Genomic DNA, 24,113 nt, shown 5'->3' with positions numbered 1-24,113 from the left:
CTGTGAAGGTTCTGCATCCTATAGTAATGAACCTACCCCAGTGGCCAACAGCTCTAGTGCTTCACTGGAACACAGCTGTAGTCCAAGAGAGACTCTCTCTTACGTAACCAGGATCAATTCCATGCAGGATGTTGAAAACCAGGAGAGTCACTTTGGACTGAATTATGTATTTGAAAACATCTAGATTATTGTGAGCACTATAGAAATAACTTTCATTTATGAAACAACTATATTCTTGCATAAAAGTTTAACTGTAAGAATAATTCTGATGCTGAGTGCAAAACTAGAAAGAACATTACAATTAATTGGTATTAGGTACATATTTTCTTATGCTCAATGGATCTGGGCCTTAACTGAAAAATACAAGGCAGTTTGATTAAGTGTATGTTTTATTTTTACTCTTGTTCTCAAAAAATGAAGAGAACAAAATGGGAAAAACTGGCCATGATTCTTGCTTGGCAAAGCACAAGGGGAAAAAATAGTTTATTGAAAAACACACCTAAACATGTAGATGGTTTCCCTGTAGTCTTGAAAAACCACAGGATTATTTTTAAAGACTTACTATTGTGAGTCTACTATTGTGACCCAGTGTGAGTCAATACTGGAGTTTAGTGTTTGTTTTAAGTTTTAAAGGTCCCTTGATAAAATTTTTACTTCTCAGGAGGGTATGGCTATAAATATAATCTGCAGAAGAATGAGAGTGCTGAGTATGTGGAGCCAGAGTAATATATTGTTTTTCTTTCAGATATACAAAAACATATTCCATGCTATCAGCTTTTCAGGTTAGTATCATTGATTAAACATGTACAAAATTAAATGACGGGTTTCTACATCAGTTAAGCTCACGTCCTATGAATGAAGAAATAACATAGCTAGTGGTGAATGACGTATCAGCTTCTCCAAATGACACAGATACAAAATGCCTATGTATCCATTTGGTACAATATTGTATTAGTTTTAAGTACTTTTTATTAGATGTATACTGTATGCTTATATCTGTGTGCATGTATGAATATATATACTGTATACCACGCGTGTTATGAACTGTAGAACCACGATCTGCACTGTGCGCACTATGTAATCTTCCTGAGATTCACTCTAACATTAAAAATAGCTTCATTTAAAAACAAAAAGCAACTTCTTCCCACAGGTGTATAATTTCCCCCCAGAATTACACTGGCTCGAGGTAGTAACACTTTAAGGTTGGATATCTTATGACCCATCAGGGATAGAAGTGAAAGCATTAAAGCTTTATACCATCGGAAAGGATGTCAACTTATCAGTGAGCTACACTTCACTTGCTTCTAGTTGTAGAAGATCCTTAGATAACTGGCATTAAATGTGATATATATAAAATCTATTTTAGGTCATTTTTAGCAGTTTTAAAAGGTGTCATTTTTTTTGTTTCTCTATGGCATGTACAGTTGAACTCACAGTAGCAAGGTTCACAGGCAAAGGGATACGAAAAATAGTCCCAATAAAAAAATGTTATAACCCTCAAACTCTTAAAATGTTTTATAATAAAAATGATGTGGCCAATACAGAATACATCACAGTGGTAGTATAAAGGTTTTATTGGCATTCATTTGGGATTATTACAGGTATTCATATACCATGATGAATGCTGTAGAAAAATGTAGATGAGCCCACATCATCCAATACACCCAGTCCAAACTCATGTTGCTAAAACCTTCAAGCCATGCCACACCACACCATTACTGACTTTCTGTGGCCATGGTTCAAGAAAGCCCTTAAGCATGTAATAAATCCATCCTTATTCCATTTAAATATTTAAACCTGTGTGTCACATTTTGGGTGCAGTCCCTGTAACCCTGGGTGCCTCACAATGCTTTGCTGTTGTAGCTCCCAACCTGGAATGCTTACAAACAGCCTAATAGCACGCAGGTCACACGCTGAGTGTCTGCATATAGCGATAGCTCTGACCCCAGCAGCCTGTCAGCAACACTCAAGTCACACTCTGGCTTCCACCAGCTATTGTGACCTCAACACACTCCCAGTCACAAATTTTCCCCAAAACATGTGTTCTGCACTATCCAGCCCTCTCCTGGGCAGTTCAGATATTAGAGGTCCATTGGCACTGTAAGGAGTCAATATGCAACAGTTTGTTATTTTAATTGGAGTTACCAAAACAGTTCAGTTTAAACACAACACTAGGTTAGTATTGATTAAAACAGGGATCCGCAACCTTTGGCACGCAGCCCATCAGGGAAATCCACTGGCGGGCTGGAATGATTTGTTTACCTGCAGTATCCGCAGGTTCGGCCGATTGCAGCTCCCACTGGCTGTGGTTTGAAGTTCCAGGCTAATGGGGGCTGTGGGAAGTGGCATGGGCTTAGGGATGTGTTGCATCGAGTTTATTTAACTACTAAGAGAGATTTTAAGTGAGTACAAGTAAAGTCAGAAATGGTCACAAGAGAAATAAAGATAAAATACTTTCTAGTAGCTAAAACTTAACCAGCTAGCCTTGGTTCAAAGTAAAATCCTTAATTGCTGACCAAATTCTCAGGTCAGGAACTACCCCAAAGTCAAAGGACTGGTTTCTTTGTCGTCTTAGGTGAAAGAGAGAAAGGGAGAGAACCCTTGCTGTGTTTTTGCATCTCACCTTTATAGTCCACTCACCCTTTGAAATGCATTTCCCTGAGGGTTACCCCGAGATAAAGTTGATTCTAGCCGTAAGGATGGAGATATGGTGTCTCATTGTGAAAGAGATTCTATGCTGCTGTTTGCTAAAATGCAGATCCATCTGTTCCTGCCCCCATTCTTTGCCACTTGACAGGTGATTGCCAATCAACTTTGATGATACCTGGCTAGAGGCATCAGCTTGTCCTTTGTTTTTGAGAAACCAGTTTACCCACTCCCCAGAGTTGTCTGGTAAACACATTATAGTAATAATTTCATCTTGTGTTCATAATTGTTAATACGCATTTCATATAAACATTACACAAGAGTATTGATTATCAGTGTGGTGTTAGTTTTTAAATGATACCTCAAAAGGCATATTTTGCACAAAAATTATTACACTAGTATGTGGGGTGCTTTTGGTCACACTGTTCTTAAATGCTTTGCTAAATTGGGGCCTATATCTGTATTTAGAATGTGAATAACGGCTGCCATTATTTCAATATCACTTTCAGACAGGCCTAATTTTTTTTATTATTGTTAGGTGTAAACAAGAAAATCAGGATGTACTGGGAAGGTGTTTCCCACTAGACTTTGTTTTAATAACATTGGATCAGATTGAAATGAGGTGGCTGCTAGATTATTTTAAGAAATATTTACTTTGGAATGTAACCTTTTATTCTCTGATCCTTCTTATGATCTCTTCTAGCTTTTATAACTCTGCAGGTGAACTGAATGAGCCTGAACTGAAGAAAATATTATCAGGTTGTAAAAAGGTATTTTATTTTTAAAAATAATCCATACTCTGGGGTTTTATGCAGGGTTTTGTGCTGACTCTGTAATTGCTATGTTGATTCATATTTTAGTTATGTTTCATTCCATAATTTCACTTTAGGTACTTATTCCCTTTTGTTGTCTTTTCAGCCCATGACAAAAGTCTAAACTGTACTGAAATCTGGTCCTCACAAAGCAATCCTTTTTTTTTCTTTTTTATTTAGGGGAATACTTATTCCCTCTTCTGTGCTGCTGTTAGATTTTTTTTCCTCATCTCCCAAGTGAACCATTTAAATGTTGCAGTGAGATCATATGGCCTCTTCTGTATTTGGATCAAAGAAGTGTTCTTCAGTTCAAACAGTTCACTTGAAACACAGATAGTTGCATTTCAGTTTATTGGAATTTTAGTACATGCATTGGAAGAGTTTGCCCTTTCATTTACTGAATCAGATTGACATCCTCTTGTCTGACTTAAAATACAAATAGTTTATTTTTCATCAAATGCCCTTGCTTCATAACAGAATATATAAACAGGATGACACTGCAGTCGGATGGGGAGGTGTACTGATACAGGGCCAAATTTGGAGCAAGCTTAATGGTTTGGGCATAAGCTTTGAAAGTGAACCAGTTTTGATAGATTTATATTCTCAGCACGTGAGGGGTATGAAATGTTTTCAGTAAGGCCTCAACTCAGTAGAACGTATAAGCAGGGGTAGTTCTAATGGAACTACTTGTGTTTAAGTGATTTGCTGAATAGGGATGGTACTACTTGTGTGTTTAAAGTCAAGCCTGTTTGCTGAATCAGGGTCTACGATCTTAAAGAATTCCAATTCAGTTCAGGGCTGACCCCTCTTCTGACTTTTTCACGTGTGTGTGTTTTGTTATATGGTTATGTAATTCTAGGGAATGGTAACACTGATTAGATAAATCTTTTTTTTTTTTCCTACCCAGAATGTGATAGGCTGGTACAAATTCAGACGTAATACAGACCAGACAATGACATTTCGAGAGAGACTTCTTCACAGGAATTTACAGTCATACTTATCAAATCAGGGTCTTGTCTTTCTGTTACTAACTTCCAGTGTAACAACAGAAAGCTGTTCCACTTACAGATTGGAACATGCTTTGCACAGACCGCAAGAGGGGTAAGTACCACTCGGTGGTTGTTCTCTCTAATTCTAGTAGGACACAGGGATGTATGATAGATATGCTGTGACTTTCCTTATGCTATTCATTTTTCTAGTACTTCTCACCAAAATTACTATTTTTAATGCCAACATTGACTGATTCACTTAGGAAACCTGTTGATTTTCTTCATGAAAACAATCTTCAAGTAAACTAGACAAAGTTAGCAAAACAGATTTAGAAATGATTCTTTATACTGGCAGATCCTCCCCTCTCCCTTGTAATTTGGATGGACGTCTTTCTGTACATTTTTTTCTCTCTAGTTTCTTTCATTTGAACACTCCGACCCCAACCCTTGGTTTTCTCAGCTCCAAGTTTTCCGAGCAGTATTTGCAGCCCAAGATATAATTAAGTGATCTTGTAAGTCTTTATGTTCTGTCATCAGATGTTTTTTTGTTTGTTTTTTTGAGGAGTCTTATAGCAGATGTAGAGAAATCTTTAGCAATGACTGTTCTTAGCCTCTGACAAAGTTCACCTGGCATAGGCAAAGAACAACGTATGCCAGTTCCTGTATTGATTTTATCACTCTTAGTTTGTATCAAATTAACCACAAGGCTCTTTAAAGTATTAGCAATTCTTTTTAGACAATCTGGGAACTCAAGTCCTTACCAGAAGCAACCATCTACATTAGAGTGGGTCATAAGTTTTCTGACAGAACATTTTTCCATTGGAAAATGCCAATTAGTTGTTCTGTGGGAATGTGTATATTTTGACAAAATTCTGATGGAAACCAGGCAGGTTTCCGATGCGACAGAACCCTGCCTGGTCCTGCCATTTTGTCCATCTGACTTGGCAGCCCTGGTTCTCAGGCTCCTGGCTCCTCAGAAGCACCATCTCCTTTGCAGCTTGCCTGGAAGGCTGGCTGGGAGCCCTGCTTCCCAAGCTCATCTGCATCCCTAGTTTCCAGGCTCCCAGGGTTCCCCTGCTCCACGTCAGCTCTCCAGGTGGCCTGCCTCACCTGGAGAACTTGACAGCCAGGAATCCCAGACCAGGCTGCCTGGATCTTGGGGTGCCTTCCTGTCATCAGTCTGGGGGTTTTCCTCCTACCAGCAGCAGGGCTGGTTGACAGGAAAGACAGGCAGCAGTGGCACTGGTATGTTCCCATATTGGGATATTCCCTTCCACAGGAAAGGACATTTTATTCTGATTCAGACCAAAATCTCAAACTCAGTTTCCTGCCAGACAGATACTCTGTTTTCTACCCAGCTCAAATCTGGGGGTTTTGTATCTAGCTTGTTCAAGCTGTCATGTCAATGCCTACCAAATTTTTCCTATTACATATTATGTTGAATTTTCCTGTTATCTGTCATTACATTTTGACATCTTATTTCTTGGCACTTTTTATAAATGTTGCAATTTGATACAACAGCAGTACAACAATCTCTCTAAATTGGTCTTATGGCTTCATTCATCAACAACATAAACAGCAGTTTAAGTAAATTCAAAAAGCTGGCTTAATACAGTAGTTCACAAAACTATTTCATTAGTAAATTAACTCAATTTTTTTAAGAAAGCTTGTGTTGGTTTTGTTTATCTATTTGAATTACAAATTGGCCTGTCTCCCCTTTTTTAAAGGTAATTGGCACAGGGTGGAAATTATTTTGGGACTTCTTTGATCTTTTATAATCTATAAAGAGACTGATTTTTCTTTATCTTTAAAAATATCAGGAACATCAGGTCTTGTCTTCCATATTTTGAGATTTCATTGGAGGCCCCCCAAGGAATGGATTTGGGAGACTTCTTCATCATTAATTAAGAGGCTGGATGTTCAGTCTTTGATGAAGATCTTTTTCCAAATATTAATTTTGGCATTTATTTTAAAACACAAATTCAGAATGCTTAAAATTGAATTAAATAAGAATCACTTCCCCTTTCAGTGAGGTTTCCTTTCTTGATACCTGTGATGTCAGAATCCTACTCACGGCCTTTCAGGAAAAAACAGAGTAGGCAATTTAATTTCCAATGTAAAAAAATATTAAAAATAACAAATAACTTTCAGGCCCCCTTTCTGCATGATAAGAATAGAAAAGAGGAGGAGGCAATTTTCCCCACTTTTATGGGTCATCTTTAACAAACAAAGCTTTGCTACTGTCAATTGTGTTGACCAAACCTTCATTGCAATAAGTGGATGATGTTAAAAGGTGAAGGTAAAAGAAGCATGATCCAGCCAGTTGACAGTAGATCAACCATTTGAACATCACATCAAGTATATGGATCTGAAGGAGAATGGAAGTCACTTATCCCAGAATGAATAAGAAACAAACCATGCTCACACTGGAAATGGTTTACATTTGATTCCTTTGCATCTTTTCCCTGCTAGCGCTTAGAAACAGATTGTCATAACCAATCATCATTCAATTTTTAAGACTCTCTTGCTTGTGTTTAAAGAGTTCCCTTGATTTCTTTGCAAACCAATTGATGCCATACTGTCCTAACCAAAATCCAATTTAAAAAGGTATAAATTAACCTTGAGAGACATTGCCAGGTAGCTTTGTCCTGAAACTTAAGTTTTACAAAACCTAAAATTAAAGGGAGTGCCTCAGTTCTGAATGACAGCTTTTTTTTCTTGCATTGCAAATGACACCTTAAAATATTATACCTGAAAGAAACAAATATTTTGGTTTTTGCTGTTTACATAGTATGATTTTACATTTCAGCTTGGACAGTGAAAGTAGATTAATCAGTTTCTAATCTGTTTCACTTGCAAGGTACGGTATCATAAACTCTCTCAGTGCTGCATGTGTGAGTTGCAAATGTTGTAGGTCATGTGTTTAAAAATGTCTTCATTTAAATAAATTTAAATAAAAACATCAGTCTTCCAAGAGATCATAGAATCATAGGGTTGGAAGGGACCTCAGGAGGTCATCTAGTCCAACCCCCTGCTCAAAGCAGGACCAAACCCCAATTTTTGCCCCAGATCCCCAAATGGCCCCCTCAAGGATTGAACTCTCAACCCTGGGTTTAGTAGGCCAGTGCTCAAACCACTGAGCTATCCCTCCCCCTTCTAATTACCTAGATTTTGTCTGTGTTCCTGCCTGAGACTAAATGTGGAAGCCTGGTTTTACAAAACCTAGCTTTTGAACCAAATCTAATCTTACACTATATCTCTAATACAAATGTCTTCATGGCTTTTTAACATTTCAGTTGAATACAGTGTGGCTTTTATACAATGAAGGGGAATTTTTAGGTGTAAACAAACACTACAGTTAACACATCAGAACCTAAAAGTAAAAATGCCTCAAAACTAACTGAAATATTTTGATTCATTGTCCAAAAAATAAGTGTAAATTTAAATAGTACAAATAAGTAAACTAATCTTTAAAAATACCTTTTTCAATAACCAGATTCAAGTAAAAAAAACCAGTAAATTACCTAAGGAAACATATGAATTCTCTTTTTGGTATTTTACATACACAAAAACATTTTAAAATAATAACGTAACCTTAAACATGGGAAAACTTGTGGAAATGTGACTTTAACTGGACTTTTGACCCATGTGTTAAATTTGAGATGTCATGACAAAGAGCCAGATCCTGTAAGCTATGTATGCCGTCAGCCGTGGAGAGCCCAACTTCAGTAGGGCTTTACAAAGAATTTCCCCTTGCGGAACAACTTGCAGGATCAGAGCCAAAATACAGAAACCAATGTCATTTCCAGTATTTAAAACATTGAATAATAGTTCATGATAAACTTCTTGTGATGGGGGTAGGGCCATGCTCTCCAATTATAGGCTACGTAATTTTAGCATTTGGGCCTGCTTCAAAGCCCATTGAAGTCAATGGCAGTCTTCGTTGACTACAGTGAGCTTTAGAGAAAACTGAAAGTGAACATCTTCATCAAGTAGGCTTTTTACTCAGAGCAGCTGGTGTCTCCCCCAAGGGGGAAAAATCTATACGAGAGTCACCTAAGGGAGTCTCGGATCTTCTGGGCGTGCTTCATTTGTGGCTCAACAAAGTTAGTTTCACTACCTGATCCACTAAGAAAACTGACCATTTATTCCCACTCTTTGTTTCCTCTTTTAACCAGTTACTGATCCATGAGAGGATCATCCCTCTTATCCCATGACTGCTTATTTTGCTTAAGAGCCTTTGTTGAGGGATCTTGTCAAAGGCTTTCTGAAAGTCTAAGTACACTATATCCATTGGATCACCCTTGTCCACGTTTGTTGACTATCTCAAAGAATTCTAATAGATGGCTTTTGTAAAGAGAGACCATGCCTCACCCATGTTGACTCTTCCTCAACATATTGTGTTTCTCTGTGTCTAATAATTCTGTTCTTTACTATAGTTCCAACCAATTTGTCTGGGACTGAAGTTTATTCCTCTATGAGAATTAATAAAATGGAATTCTGCACCTGTATCATATAGTTCTATAATAAAGATTATCTTTCACAGATACACCACTATTTCTAAAACTTACACTGATAAATTTTTATGTTCTTGCTTTTTTTAAAAAGTCTTTTTCAGAAAGTTCCTCTAGTAGTTGCCAACTTGGGTATGGCAGAACAGCAAGGTTACAGAACTGTGTCTGGCTCCTGTATTTCTGATGGCTTTGGCAGAGCAGTAATAAAACACAGGTAGGAATGATGTACTTTTTTCATATTGAACTTGTTTCTTCTAATGATATTTTGTATATTTCAAAAACTGACATACTGGGAAGGAACCAGCAGTTTGACACTTTCAGAATCATAAAGAGTGAGAAACAATATTTGTATTAAATTTTACCTACAGTATCTCATCTGATACACCCCAACAGGTAAGCTTCATAACTGAAAGGTTTCGTATTAAGTAATATGTGCCAAAGACGATTTGTAGGGTAATTGAACTCTAAACTCTGAACTTCTTCTCTAAATGGAAATCAATGACCAGTTCACAATTTTGGGTCTGTGCTTCTTTGTATCCAGATGTAGAATGCTTCATAGGTAAAATTCTAACCCATGTAAACCTCTTCAGCAAGTGATGCAACCCTAATTTGCTAGCCAGGTATAACTGTTAGGGACTTATTCCTTCACCCGCTCACTGCCCTGGTCCTTCTCGCATGAACAGAGAGCAACAATACCTGAAGTCCGAAGGTGCAAACAATTCAATGTTTATTGGGGTGAACTTCCAGCAAGTATGATTCAAGTTTCCTTCCTCAGTGTCTCGCAAGAATGATTCCAGTTTCCTTCCTCAGTGTCCCCCTTCCCAGCTCTGACACCACAGAGCCTTGCCTGTGTCCCTGTTCCCATTTCCCCGCCTTAGCAAAACATGATTCCAATTCCCCCACCCCCATTCCCTGTTCCCATTCCCCCCCCTTATTTCCTGATTGACGGCAGACTATATAGTAAAACTTGTTCTGCTTAGCCATACCTTAACAAATCGTTTTACTGAAATTTAACTAACCAATTCTAACATATTGTAATATGATTATCTAACCAATTATATCCCACCACCTTAATTAGCTTACACCCAACAAAATTAATTATACAGCAGACAGAAACAATCACAGAACCAGACAGAGATTATACAGACAAACAATAAGGAAATGGGGACTAAAGTGATAGAACAACAAAGAAATGAGGAATTCACACCTCAGCTATTGATAAGTGAGTTCTTGCCAGACAGGTGTCAGAGTAGCAGCCCTGTTAGTCTGTATCCGCAAAAAGAAAAGGAGTACTTGTGGCATCTTAGAGACTAACAAATTTATTTGAGCATAAGCTTTCGTGAGCTACAGTTCATGTTAGTCTCTAAGGTGCCACAAGTACTCCTTTTCTTCTTGCCAGACAGGATGCTATCAAACTAAGTTTCCTTTATATCTTCTAGGCTCTTCCCTTTCTCTGGAGGTGATGGGCATTATCAGGACAGGATTGTATTCCTAACAGCCAAATAGCACCTTATTTCAATGTGACTAGTTTGGAATGTAAGGATTTGACCATACACTTCCCAGCTTTTGGCTGCCTCTGCTGCTTAGCCAAAGGCCTTAGCCTAAGAACAGGGTCTCAGACTGTCACAGTAATAGAGGGCCCTTACATGGGCAGACAGTGATTTTGATTCTTTCTTTTATACCTCTATAACTAGCTAAGTGATGATAATACACCTAAATTCTTAAAGTATAGACCTTTGCAGACAGACCTGAATATCTATATCCTAATAACAATAACAATCACTGAGTAAACTTTTGTTTTGTAATTCATTGCTTTTCCATAACTTTTGGCCAAGCTCAGTTGTCATAACAAATTGAATTGATACTGTCAACTTCAAAATAATGTTGTATACAAAATGTCTTTACCTACATTAATGATAATACCTTAAATTATTTAAATTACCGGTAAATCCAGTTTACTTTGCTGTAATGCTCTTTGTTCTTTGCATTTCTATAGATTGGCCAATGAAGTTGAAGTCATTTTCGTTTAGTTGATTTTTCATATTCTTGGTGCTGCTGAATTTTTGTTTTAAGAACAGTTTATTTAAAAAATAAATCTAAGCAACTGAACCATTTCTAATGGAATTTAAAAAGTCCACGGAAATAATTCTGATCGGTTTGTAAAATCTTGCTTTTACAAAAGCTAAATGTGGGGCCAGATAAGAGTTTTTCCTTTACGATAATATTACTTTGCCCTCTCTCACCTTCTGAGGATCTGACAATGATTATACTTACTAACAAATTAAACATCTTGACACACCTGGAAAGATAACTAGAGACTATTTCAATATCACAGTTGGGGAACAAAGACACAGAAGTTAAATGACTTGCCCAAAGTCACTCACGAGTCTGTAGAAGAGATGGGAATACAACCCATATGTCATGAGCCTGTGTTTTAATCACTTGCTAGACTGTTCTTACTATGAAATATTCTGTAGCATGGAGACTACATCCTTCACATAGAGGGACAGTCTCAAAATCTTTCTCTCTAATGTTTGGTTTTGCAACTGGCTGGTGAGATGTTTCATGTAGCAACTTGGCATTGTGCTCCTGTATACCCTAATAGGTCCATCAATGGCTGTTAGCCAGGATGGACAGAGATGGTTTCCCTAACCTCTGTTTGCCAGAAGCTGGGAATGGGTAATGGGATGGATCACTTGGTGATTACCTGTTACGTTCATTCCCTCTTGGGCACCTGGCATTGACCACTGTCGGAAAACAGGATACTGGGCTAGATGGACCTTTGGTCTGACCCAGTGTGGCCATTTTTATGTTCTACCGTACCCCTACACAAGGGACTCTCAGCAGCTTTCCTCTGGGCACTGCCCCCTGCACTGCTTTATCCCTGCATCTGTTACTCTGCCCAGCTTCGTCCTGTGGGCTTTAAAATATAAAAATATATGGAGATATACTTATCTCATAGAGCTGGAAGGGACCTTGAAAGGTCATAGAGCCCAGTCCCTTGCCTTTACAGCAGGACCAAGTACTGTCCCTTATTTTTGCCCCAGATCCTAAATGGCCCCCTCAAGGATTGAACTCACAACCCTGGGTTCAGCAGGCCAATGCTCAAACCACTGAGCTGTTCCTCCCCCTGCTTGGCCTATTCCTGAAATAGGTTCAATTCTGCACTATTCTCTCCTTCCCCAGTATGTTGTCCCTGACTTCTCCCAGCTCCCTCTCCAGAAGACAGTTCTTGTCTGGTTGCCTGAGACCTTGACCCAATATAAGCAGGGGAGAGAGTGCAGTTGGCTGGAGAGGAGGGGCACACATTCTCCTGGCTTGCAGCCTCTTGCCCCCACACTTAGCTCACTACTGCGTGAGAATGAAATGAACAGATCCCTGTTGCTACCAAGCTGCTTCCAGTCCCCCATGCTTCACCTGTCCACATAGAGTGCAGCATTCCTGCTCTGCACATGAAGGGAGCAGCCTCTGTGCGGGAGTCAGTAGGCCCTGCAGCTGCTTCTGTTGGGGACACCCAGAACTGCAGTCCAATCCTAACAGCTAAGGCTACTGTCAGTGGCACTAGCAGCAGCAGCTAGAAGCCCTGCGCTACCAGGAAAAAAAAAAGTGTAGAACCACTGGTATGTTCCATGCTGCATGCCTGTGTTTCCCTTAGTCTGAGAACCTCTGCTATAGACCACTGTACAGAGATGTATTTAGGTTGTTGACTTGTATATGTTATCTAATCCTTTTACCACAGATTCTGGATCTGAGGAGAGGATAAAAATCACAAAATATCTTATTTAATAAAAGTGTTAAGAAACAAGTATCTCCCCGTGAAAGGTGTACTGGAGTCCAGAGCCCTACAGTTTATAATCAAACACAAAAGTAAAAGCCAAAAGTCCACTACTGCTCCTCATTGAAAATCCATTATGCTTAAGGAATTACAGCTGATGTAGACATCTACGTTAGACTTTAGTGGACAAAAGCATCACTCGGTTCACATGCACAGTTAAGTTTAATTCTATAATGGGCTTCTTTTTGTGTCCAAAGGTCAGAATTTTTTTATGAAGATGGATCACTAAAAGAGGTTCACAAGATTAATGAACTGTATGCCACCTTGCAGGAGGAACTGAAGGTAGGTCATTAACTTTCAGAAAAGCACATGTCAAGATCGTAGATGTTAAGGTAGCACTGCAAACAAGTCAAATATTCACACTGGAGGTCCTGATTCTCATTTACATTAAGGCAACCTAACATAGCACAGAGAAGCCTTAAAGTGACTGTAAATATAATTTGTTCCCCCTTCAAGGTCCTTTTGTACTGCCAACATAATGTAAAGTGGCATTATTGTACCTGAGAATTAGATCCAAGGTGTCTTGTGCAGAAATATGCAAATATAAGGGAGGTGGAAGAAAGACTTGGTATAAAACAGTTGACATAAATCATACAAAATCTAGCATTTCCGTCAACTGCTTGGATGATTACAAACAATGACCCAAAACAGTGGAGAACTTGAGTTATTTGCTGGGATCTCAATGCAGGGCTTGAAAAATGCACCTGATACAAAAGATGGACTGTTGCAGAAGAGACAACCAGCTAAATCCTAGGGTAGTACCAAAGAAGTCAAGTCCCTTCCTTCCATCTGCTGAAAAGGGGCAAGGTGCTGTTATTCCAAGTAGGATGCTCTGCCTGAGTCTGCCATGTCAGTCAGTCATACCTGAGGATACTGGCCTTCCTCCTCAGGCAGCTAGAAATTTAGATATCTACAACACCCTCTTTTTTTGTGCGGGGGAGGGGTTCATTGGCTACTGTAAGGGATTGGAATGAGAAGGGTGCCCTCTGCTACTCTGCTCTCAATCTTGTCTTTTAGTTTCTCCTCCCCATAAATATCTATGCCTTCCACACCTGTCTTTCCAAAGGGAATTCTGGATTAAGCAGTAAAACTGGTGGAAACATTAATCTGCCAGGTTACGTAAGTGTTAACATCTCAGAGGAAACAGAGCAGTGAATGAACTGCTTGGAGTGAGATTGAAGGTGACACACCCTTGAAAAGTTCACAAATTAGCATATGGGTCTACTCCTAAGTGCTGGAAATTCTGTTTAGGAAACTTTCTGGGCATAATCTATGAATTTCAGTACAACAGTTTTTTTTTTTTAAAGTTTCCAATCCCTGTGGTTGTGAAGATTACATCAAATCCATATTTGAAAAGTTAACTGATAAATTAATTTATTGAGTGGCAGCTGTAGTATGTTTGGTGCAGTTTATATCTTTTCCAATGAGCAAAAGAGTGATAGGTAAGATACTTATGATTTCACGTTACTATTCAATGGAAGCTTACAGCAAGGTTTTCAGACTTTTCCCTAATTCCAGATAAATTTATATCTTGCTTGCTCAAAGATGATCTTTCAGGCACTTTTAGTCCTAAGGGAAACGGGAGATATCTTAACAGTGCTTTGAAGCCTAATGAAGAAGCACAGTAGTTTTCCATTCCCCACAAGAAAAGAGTGTTCCCAAACAGGGATCACTGGACTGCACTGCAGACTATGAGTCACTCCTACTAGACTATATGGAAGACTTGGGTTTTGGCTACTGTGTTAGAGAAATTATTAAGTTTTTTGTAGCACAACTAGCTTTAGTTAAACTTTGTGTTCAGTCTTCTAAGAGGAGTTCCTCAATATGATTATAGTACAAGAAACAAATGTCAGAATTTTTGTATTAAGCACAGACTCATATCAAAGCTTCTATCTGGGCAATACCAAACACAAAATCATGGAAGTCTGGGATTTGTCCAATAACTTTTGCAAATATAAGGAAAGAAAGTTGGCTCCTTATCTGGTAATGAGCTGCAATCAGTTTTTAAAATTAATGAGCTCTTGCATTACTTTTTGGAAATTGGTCTTGAGAAAAATAAGTAGATAGTATGGCTATTTGGAAGTAATAAGGATTATAAATACTGTTTTTAAAAACAGGAGAAACTAAATGTGAATCATCTAGAGGTGCTAATTAGTATGCACCTCAGAGTCAGATGGGAACAAGGTAGTTTACTAAGCTGCTGGAAATTTAAAAGTAGAATCATGATTTTAGACATCAGAATGGAAGGGGCTAGGGGAAGAATTTTCTTTTAAATATTGAGAAAGACAACTTTACCATTACTAAAGTTGCATCCAGGGGATAAGTTCCAAGCACAAAAGAAACAACTGAATCTTAAGCACTATATACACAGGATTAGAGAGAAACTTGGCTGTCCTTTTAAATTGAGATGAAAAATAGTTAAAGAAAGAACAGCATTCATGTAACTTTTACGGACTTCAGTAAAGCACATGATACAATACCTCACTTTCTTGAAATAGTCATTCAAAGTTACTTGGACAGGAGTACTACCTGTAGGCCTGCGGAGTGCCACAAATCAATGTTAGGTTCATGTTTTTAAAACCAAGTGAATTCAGTTGTTAAAAGTGATGGAACTAGGAGTAGTAACATGAAATTAAACAAAGGAAAACATGGGAAATTTCAAGTGGTATTTTGAGTAACCCTGATGGGAGAAAGTAAACTTGCCTCCAAAGGAAAACAGATGAAGTCCCATTTCTTGAGTTTAAAAGTAGACTGCATAAAATACTAGAATATACTGTAGCAAACCTTCTAGGATTATAGGTGGAATGGACTACAAGATTTTTTAAGTGTTTTTCAGGTAGTTGCTGATTCAGTAATCTTACCGTTCACTATACCCACAATGTTGCTTTGTATGTTTTGTTTAGTAGTATTGGACCTTTTCTTTTTTTTAAAAAAAGACATTGTACAATGTGTTAACTTTTTTTTTTTTTAAGGATGCCTTGAAATTTATCTGGAACACTTAAATAAATAAATCCAATATAAGACTGACTTAATGACTACAATTGAATGTTCAGTAGAATTGACTTCTCTTGCAGAAGATATGTTCTAAAGTAGAGGGCAGCGAACGATCAGTAGAGAAACTCCTAGCAGAAGTGGACCAACTAAAACAAGAAATAAAAAGAAAAAAGGAGCCGACACAAACTTCAGGTAATGCAGAAAGATAATCAAGCCTCTCCATGGAAATATGAGTTATGTGACAAAATATGGACATGTAAAAATACTTAATATAACTAGGAGGAATCCATAAGACATGAAATTTCAGCTCTGCTTATCCCACTAAATTCAGTCTGGTCTAAAAACCCTAAAATATGGAATTAATTCTAGAGTGAGTAATCTCTACAGTTGCAATTTTGGAAGTTTGCCACTAGATATTAAACTACATATGAAATGCCACTCATTACTAGCACTTATCTTTATTCTCAGTGTATCAAAAAATAAAATTTGCTAGCCATTGAATTTTTTGCAAATGGAGTCTGAAAACAGTTTGGATATTTGTGTTTAGCCACCATCACTTTCTAACTACCAGTCAAAAGAAAAACTTAATACCTTTTCTTGAAAGGAGAAAGTTTGCTAATCATAGTAAGTTAATTTATGTATATGAACATAATTCCAATTTTAATTTCTATAATAGTCCAATTTTAATTTCTATACATTACCAGCATAGACCTCTCTATTGTATTGTATAGAGGGGTCTATGCTGGTAATGTATAGAAATTAAAAGGACTATTCTGCACATTAAGCCACTCCAAAACTTTCAAACAAAAAGGCGACTGAACACTAATGATGGGAATACTAGAAAAGGCTAGTTTGAAATTCTTATTTTTTCTGTTATTTAGGAGAGAACAAGTGTGTTTCAGATGAACCAAAGGAGAATGTTTTCCTTTGTCAAGCTTTACAAACATTTTTCCCAAATTCTGGACTTCAGACCTGCATTGTTTCCTTAAAAGGCAGGCAGATTTCTAAACACTGCTGTAACACGGACCACAAAATAAATGTCATGGACAAACTGACTCTAATGCAAGAAGACAGTGACTTTCCTGAAGCTGGAGCAAGGCACATAACCAAGCGTAAAGCTAGCGTGACCACAGCTGGACGAAAACCATTCAAGAAATCACGCTCATTGCAACTTCACCATAAGTTACTTAAAGGGGACCAAGACAACAGAGACCAAGAAGGAAAGCTTACAATGAGTGGTACTGAAACAGAGGAGGAAACTTTGGAGAAACTTAAAGACACTAATGAATATCCACAATCGCCAACTTTTTAATCCTTTTGGGCCAGGTGTAGGATTTTCCTCAGGGTGACTACTGCTGCACCAAAAAACTGCTGCCAACACATTTACTATGTTCCATCAATTGACAGTAGGGCTAAACTAATGTATTTAAGTATCCTTTTGTAAAAATTTTTACATGTACAACAGTTTTTTAAAATGCAGGTATCTTATTTGGAAAAATATAGAGCAGAGTCCAGATTACATTCCCTCACTCTGCATTCCCTTTCTCTCAGGGCTCACAGTAGGAAGAATAGTAGTAGAGTACAGACATTGAAAACTGAAGAGCTGCTGCAACTGTTAGGGTTGAGATGTGCTGTACCTTGCCTTTTTAAGTGATATGTACTTATTGCTAAGCTATTGCTGAAGGAGGCTACCACCACATTTAAGATTTGCTCAGCAGCAGCTGAAATAGACAGTGCCAAAGCAGCTTGGTATCTGGGTCTGCTACAATGTTATGTTAACAGCAAAGGTTGCTCTGTCTTACTCTAATCACTTGCTCTCTTGCATTCTGACCATTTATATCTTGGGTTTTACTTGCAAATTGCTCCTATGATAAGCAAGTTTAACTCCATGTTTTCCCTTACTTCAAACTCAGAAAGGTATGGAGTAGGGTCCTGCTGCATTTTAAGATGAGATTATAATGCAGGAAAACAGCACACAAGTGTTTTGAGACGTTTCCTACAGGTTTTAAGTTCTCTATTGCAAACATGGAGAACTTTCTCTCTTAATGAGTGCTCAGTTCTGTTATTTGTTATAGTGTGTAATATGTCACAACTTCTTTCTGGCAGTTATGTAGAGGAATGCCAAGCATTTTGGGTAAGAGTATAACTGACCGGAGCATCCGTTCTAAAATTGTTAGTATTTTGTTACAGATGTAAAGATTCTGATAGTAATGAGTATATAAACATTATAAATAACTTTATTGTTTTATGCACAATTTACATAACTTACTCCGGATGCCTGATATCACAAATTTTTGGGTCATTAAGAAATGTTGGATCCTTGTACACAACTGGCATAAATCCTGCAAGAAATTAATACTGGTGTTAAGTGTTTAAATAAAAAAAATAATTTTGTCTACAAAAACTAGTTTACAGCTATGCTTACCAATTACATGAGCTCTTTTAATGGCTTTTGAAATCTCTTTCTGTTTCTTCCCACACAAGCCTGTAAAGACAGGTTTTTAGCATCTTATTTCAGGTATCCAAATAATAGATGGAGGTTGATTATTAGGGATTCCCTTGGGACTTTTTTTTAAAAAAAAAAACCTTACTAGAAAATAGATAAATCAGATTACAGAAACTATTAGTATGTAGAAAGTGTACAATTCAAATGTTTGAATTCCTAATCATGAAAATACCCAGTTATATCACATTACTCAGTGGTTTCACAGTGGACAGTAATTCTTACCACTATGATGGTTAAATTCAAAATGCTAAATTTTAATATTAGCCTTAAGTCAACACTTGTAATAAGATAAACAAAGATTACTTGTTAAATTGACATTAGACTACAGCTTACATACCTGTTATATGTCTGCCATAAATGCGACCAGTATATGGAGAAACAAACTGGGATAGAAGCTATTGAAGAAGCAAAAAGCTTAATAAATAGTCTTGCAAACCAGTAACTTTAAACACTAATTTTTTTTAAAAAGTTGTATTTCACACTATTGTATGCGCCCTATGTTATGGCATATGACGTTATTTGCCTTAAAGAACTTATCACAAGAATAACTTGCTGGCTTTTAAACCAGAATTTAAAAACCATGTATATTAATGTTCTAAATATGATCACCTTTTCTGTGGAGCTCATCTTAGTTCTTTACAAATATTAAATTAATTAGCCCCTCACCTCCTATGGTTACTATCATCTGCACTTTACACATCAGGAACTGAGTCACGCATTAAGGCCAAAAGCATCTACTAGCTTTGGAGGTCCAGTCTGAGAATCCTATGGCATGATTTTTCAGAGTACTCCCATTAATCTCCGTTCCAGTCATGAGTGCTCAGCACTTCTGAAAGTCAGAGCCCTAAGTATCTCAAAGAGACAACAATTTTTCAGCTGTGCCCTTTTGCAAAACTGAAATTTTCCTCAAGAAAATAAGTTTCTTACATACTAATATTAGCAGCCAAATGAATACTAACTTCCCCTACAAGCTAGTACATTAAGCTCTTCACTCTTCTGAATGCCATGCTTCACCCACACAACCCTGTTGTGAGTGTCTCCTCTAGTAAGGATAGGAGGCCTAAACTATTCTGTACATCAGATTTCATTCTTCTAGTCACTCATAAAGCAAATGATAGTTCAGCTGATCACTGTCCTAACCACCTGCCCCTTGTGGAGAGCCCTACAGCATCAGTCTAGCTTTACATACCATAAAATCATACCTGTGCCCCAAATACTCCCCCCAGCAGTGCCGCTGGAAGCAAGGAAGTGAAATTGACTGTCAATTTAGCTCTGCTTCTGCAGGCGCAGCATTTCCTCCAGCTAGTACAAAGAGAACAAGCTAGTGGGGAGCAGTGCTCACATTCTCCCCCAACTTCATACCCTTCATTTCTAGAATTGAATCCTTCTAGTCCCATTTTCCCCTGGTTCCTCCTGCCTAAATAGCAGCTTCCCCACAAATAAAATTGACCAAACAATTGCCTGAGACAATCACTGCACAAATTCATATGGTAAAGAATCTCACCTGTACATTCTTGTAGTCTACATTTATTCCACACAAGACACATCTTTTAGGAGGATCCTTATAGGGATTTTCCATTTGAATTGGCTGAAATAAGAAGTAGTTTATTATTCTACTTCTTGATTTCTTTGGAACACAAATAAAAACGTTCTGGAAAATTGAAATGAAGGCTGATTTTAAGACTTAGCAATAGCACATGTCATTAGAAGTGGTTTCATATTGCAAACCCAGACCTTGGCTTCCCAAGCTGCCGTAGGTTAAAAGTAGGGCAGTTGATTAATCGAAGTTAACTCATGCCATTAACTCAAAAAAATTAATCGCAATTTAAAAAATTAGTCATGATTAATCGCAGTTTTATTTGCATTGTTAAACAATAGACTACCAATTGAAATTTATTAAATTGGATGTTTTTCTACACTTTCAAATATATTGATTTCAATTAAACAGAACACAAAGTGTACAGTGCTCACTTTATATTATTTTTAATACAAATATTTGCACTGTAAAAATTATAGTTTTTCAGTTCACCTCATACAAGTGCTGTAGTGCAATCTCTTTATCGTGAAAGTGCAACTTACAAATGTAAATTTTTTTTATTACATAACTGCACTCAAAATAAAACCAGGTAAAACTTTAGCGCCTACAAGCCCACTCAGTCCTACTTCTCGTTCAGCCAATTGCTAAGACAAACAAGTTTTTTATATTTACAGGAGATAATGCTGCCCACTTCTTATTTACAATGTCACCAGAAAGTGAGAACAGGTATTCGCACAGGACTTTTGTAGTCAGCATTGCAAGGTATTTACGTGCCAGATAGGCTAAACAGCTATGCTTCGGCCACCATTCCAGAGAACATGCTTCCATGCAGATGACGCTTGTTAAAAAAATAATGCATTAATTAAATTTGTGACTGAACTCTCTGGGGGAGGAGAATTGCATGTCTCCAGCTCTATTTTACCCGCATTCTGCCATATATTTCATATTACAGTAGTCTTGGATGATGACTCAGCACATGTTGAAAAGGAGGACTTGTGGCACATTAGAGACTAACAAATTTATTTGAGCATAAGCTTTCATGAGCTACAGCTCACTTCATTGGATGCATTCAGTGGAAAATACAGTGGGGAGATTTATATACACAGAGAATATGAAACAGTGGGTGTAACAGAGTGATCAGGTAAGGTGACCTATTACCAGCGGGGGGGAGACGGGGACCTTTTGGAGTTATAATCAAGGTGGGCCATTTCCAGCAGTTGACAAGAACGTCTGAGGAACAGCGGGGGGGGGAGGAATAAACATGGGGAAATAGTTTTACTTTGTGTAATGACCCATCCACTCCCAGTCTCTATTCAAGCCTAAGTTAATTGTATCCAGTTTGCAAATTAATTCCAATTCAGCAGTCTCTCGTTGGAGTCTGTTTTTGAAGTTTTTTTTGTTGAAGAATTGCCAAACAGACTCTCAGTACGGTGTGTATGGTAACACCCATTGTTTCATGTTCTCTGTGTATATAAATCTCCCCACTGTATTTTCCACTGAATGCATCCGATGAAGTGAGCTGTAGCTCACGAAAGCTTATGCTCAAATAAATTGGTTAGTCTCTAAGGTGCCACAAGTCCTCTTTTTCTTTTTGCAGATACAGACTAACATGGCTGCTACTCAAACTCAGCACATGTTGTTCATTTTAAGAACACTTTCACTGCAGATCTGACAAAATGTAAAGAAGGTACTAATGTGAGATTTCTAAAGATTGCTACAGCACTCAACCCAAGACTTAAGAATCTGAATCCCCTTCCAGAATCTGAGAGGGACGAGGTGTGGAGCATGCATTCAAAAGTCTTAAAAGAGCAACACTCCGCTGCGGAATCTACAGAACCCAAACCACCAAAAAAGAAAGTGAACCTTCTGCTGGTGGCATCTGACTCAGATGATGAAAATGAACATGCACTGGTCTGCACTGCTTTGGATTGTGATCATGCAGAACCGGTCATCAGCATGGACACATGTCCCCTGGAATGGTGGTTGAAGCATGAAGGGACATGAATCTTTACTACATGTCTTATTTACAAGGTCTTTCTGGTGACATTATAAATAAGAAGTGGGCAGCGTTATTGCCCGTAAACGTACACAAACTTGTTTGTCTTAGCAATTGGCTGAACAAGAACTAGGACTGAGTGGACTTATAGGCTCTAAAGTTTTACACTGTTCTATTTTTGAATGCAGTAATTTTTTTGTACATATTTCTATATTTGTAAGATCTTTCATGATAAAGAGATTGTACTACCGTAATGGCATTGGGTTAATTGAAAAATACTTTCTTTTGTTATTTACAATGCAAATATTTGTAATAAAAATAAATATGAAGCGAGCACTGTACACTTTGTATTCTGTGTTTATTGAAATCAATATATTTGAAAATGTAGAAAACATCCAAAATATTTAAATAAATGGTATTCTATTATTGCTTAACAGCACAATAATTCGTTATTAATTTTTTAATCGCTTAATAGCCCCAGTTAAATGTAGAGATACTGATCTTGTCTCGAAGGCACTTTTTTACTTGTATGTATGGACCTCATCATCTTAGTATTGAGTATCTCCCAGATATTAAAAAGATAGAAAATTGTAACTCTTCCCTCCTCCCCACTTTATAAAAGAAATGGCTTTTAGTTGGTTCTATGTAGCACCACCATGACAACTGCTAGAATTCAGTAGGTGGAAGCAGTATGTTTCCTGGTTCCCTTTCTTGCTTGAAGGATGCTCCTCTAGGATTTACATAATGGAGGGATGAATGTGACTATATTAAGGCAAGGGGAGGAGGAGGGGTGGCTGAGTGAGGGGGTGCAGGGACACATGGGGACCAGGGCAGATGTGGGATCTGCATGGGGGAGATGCTAGGGTCTGCATGGGGGAGACTCCCTAACAATCCCCCCACCCCAAAAGCAGACTGTTCCATACTTCTCACACCCACACCCAACAACCCTCCAGGTTCACCTCCAGGCTTCTTCCCAGCAATTACTTCCCTCTTCCTCAGCTCCTCCACTACCCCTGATTCCCCCAAGCCTTTCCACTCCTTCTGAGGGGTGCAGGAAATAATTCATTTAAACTACAATGCAGAAACTTATTACTCAAATTTATATATTAATATGCCTACTAAGGAATCTATTTGTCAAAAAGCATTTCCTGAATCTTTGTTGTTGTCTGTATTGTTACAGACACACTTGTAGACAGGTATTTTGAAATAAATTACTAAAATTGAAACTGGCATGATTATATTATGTTATTTTGACAAATAAAAATATGCAGAACTTTTTATTTTTTGGCACAGAATTCCTCCATGATTAAACTCATACTTTCAAGAGCTATTTTTCTCAGCACTGCAAGCTTAGTCAACTACAAAATATGTCAAGTTAAAGCCTTCTTACCAGATCCTCATTGTGGGACACCTGTTCCTGCTGTGAACTATATCCCCTTCTCCACAACACTGTTGCCAGAACAAAATAAAAGTTACTGTTAAATCACTTTACAAATACTGGCTCGAAACAAAACAAAACAAAACAACAACGTCCTGCCTAAACTGAAAGTTATGCATCTTCCAAGGGGGAAAGTGCGTCGATTGTAGAAGTTTTTCCACTAAGAGATTAGGCACAGGGTCGGGAGGACCCTTCACTGAACTCTCAACGTCTTCCCCTGCTCTTTGTTTCCCTATTTTAAAATAGTCTTGCAGGTGCGTTCACAGTAACATTTCTGAAGTAGGCAGGAGACCTACTGGCAGCAGGGATCCTGCAAACACCAACCTCTAGCTCCATCAGTGGGCAGGCGAACCCTCCCCCCCACCTACACTTGACCAGGGCAGGGGCGGTGACACCGCGAGGCCACCCTCGCACGCCTGCTCCGGGGGACACTCCCCGAGGCTTCAAAGGAGAGACACCCCAGAGCCCACCGGGGCGCGCCCCCCGTCCGCGGCGTTGCCATCCCAGAGGGGTCGGCGCTCTGCGGCCGCGTCACGTTGAGGGTGGAAACTGGGGGCGGGAGAATTGCGCCCGCCCTGCCGAGGCTGCGGCCCGGCCGGCGGAGCCGGGGCTCCCAAGCCGCAGAGAGAGCGCGGACACCAGCCCAGGTGCTGCACGTACAGGCCCTCCCGCCCCCGAGGCCTCTCACCAGAGCAGGAGGCGCTGGCTCCTTGACCAGCTGCCAGGATCTGCTGGAGCCTCCCCCAGCCCCGGGATGAAACCACTAGGGTGGCCGCCATCTTCCTCCCGCCTGGCCCTTCACGGCACCCGTCCTCCTGTCACTACACTGTGGCGCGACCAACAGCG

At 38.6% G+C, this 24,113-nt stretch overlaps 2 protein-coding genes across 4 annotated transcripts in view; one reads left to right on the top strand and one right to left on the bottom strand.

The window, feature by feature from the left end:
• Positions 1–18,194, top strand: part of ABRAXAS1 (abraxas 1, BRCA1 A complex subunit) — a 23,238-nt gene extending 5,044 nt beyond the window's left edge. For both annotated transcript variants that reach the window (XM_077814985.1, XM_077814986.1), the window contains exons 3-9: positions 746–782; positions 3,350–3,416; positions 4,366–4,559; positions 9,056–9,175; positions 12,994–13,078; positions 15,871–15,982; positions 16,672–18,194. In XM_077814985.1, coding sequence (XP_077671111.1) covers positions 746–782; positions 3,350–3,416; positions 4,366–4,559; positions 9,056–9,175; positions 12,994–13,078; positions 15,871–15,982; positions 16,672–17,102 — 1,046 coding nt within the window. In that variant the 3' untranslated portion in view covers positions 17,103–18,194. The remainder of the gene's footprint in view (positions 1–745; positions 783–3,349; positions 3,417–4,365; positions 4,560–9,055; positions 9,176–12,993; positions 13,079–15,870; positions 15,983–16,671) is intronic.
• On the bottom strand, positions 18,010–24,113 carry MRPS18C (mitochondrial ribosomal protein S18C). 2 transcript variants are annotated; one of them, XM_077814987.1, is made up of 6 exons: positions 23,956–24,112; positions 23,220–23,278; positions 19,801–19,884; positions 18,634–18,691; positions 18,216–18,275; positions 18,010–18,132 (listed from the first exon to the last, which is right to left on the bottom strand). In XM_077814987.1, exons 1-6 carry the CDS (start codon positions 24,044–24,046, stop codon positions 18,056–18,058), a joined length of 429 nt encoding a protein of 142 aa, XP_077671113.1. In that variant the 5' UTR covers positions 24,047–24,112; the 3' UTR covers positions 18,010–18,055. The 2 variants fall into 2 exon arrangements, with proteins under 2 accessions (XP_077671113.1, XP_077671114.1); XM_077814988.1 differs by lacking the exon at positions 18,216–18,275 and having other exon boundaries at positions 23,956–24,113.

Source organism: Eretmochelys imbricata, chromosome 4 (assembly GCF_965152235.1).
Source record: "Eretmochelys imbricata isolate rEreImb1 chromosome 4, rEreImb1.hap1, whole genome shotgun sequence".
In the NCBI taxonomy this organism is placed as follows: Eukaryota; Metazoa; Chordata; order Testudines; family Cheloniidae; genus Eretmochelys; species Eretmochelys imbricata.
Note: the sequence above shows the minus strand (reverse complement) of the source record. Positions and strands in the feature narration are given on the sequence as shown.

Bases quoted from the DNA above. Each gene is read 5' to 3' on its own strand.
- MRPS18C (XM_077814987.1), bottom strand. From the start codon at position 24,046: ATGGCGGCCACCCTAGTGGTTTCATCCCGGGGCTGGGGGAGGCTCCAG. The intron at 23,279-23,955 runs GTGAGAGGCCTC...TTCTGGCAACAG, and splicing joins AGCCAGCGCCTCCTGCTCTG to TGTTGTGGAGAAGGGGATAT. The intron at 18,276-18,633 runs GTATGTAAGCTG...CTGTCTTTACAG, and splicing joins TTATGGCAGACATATAACAG to GCTTGTGTGGGAAGAAACAG.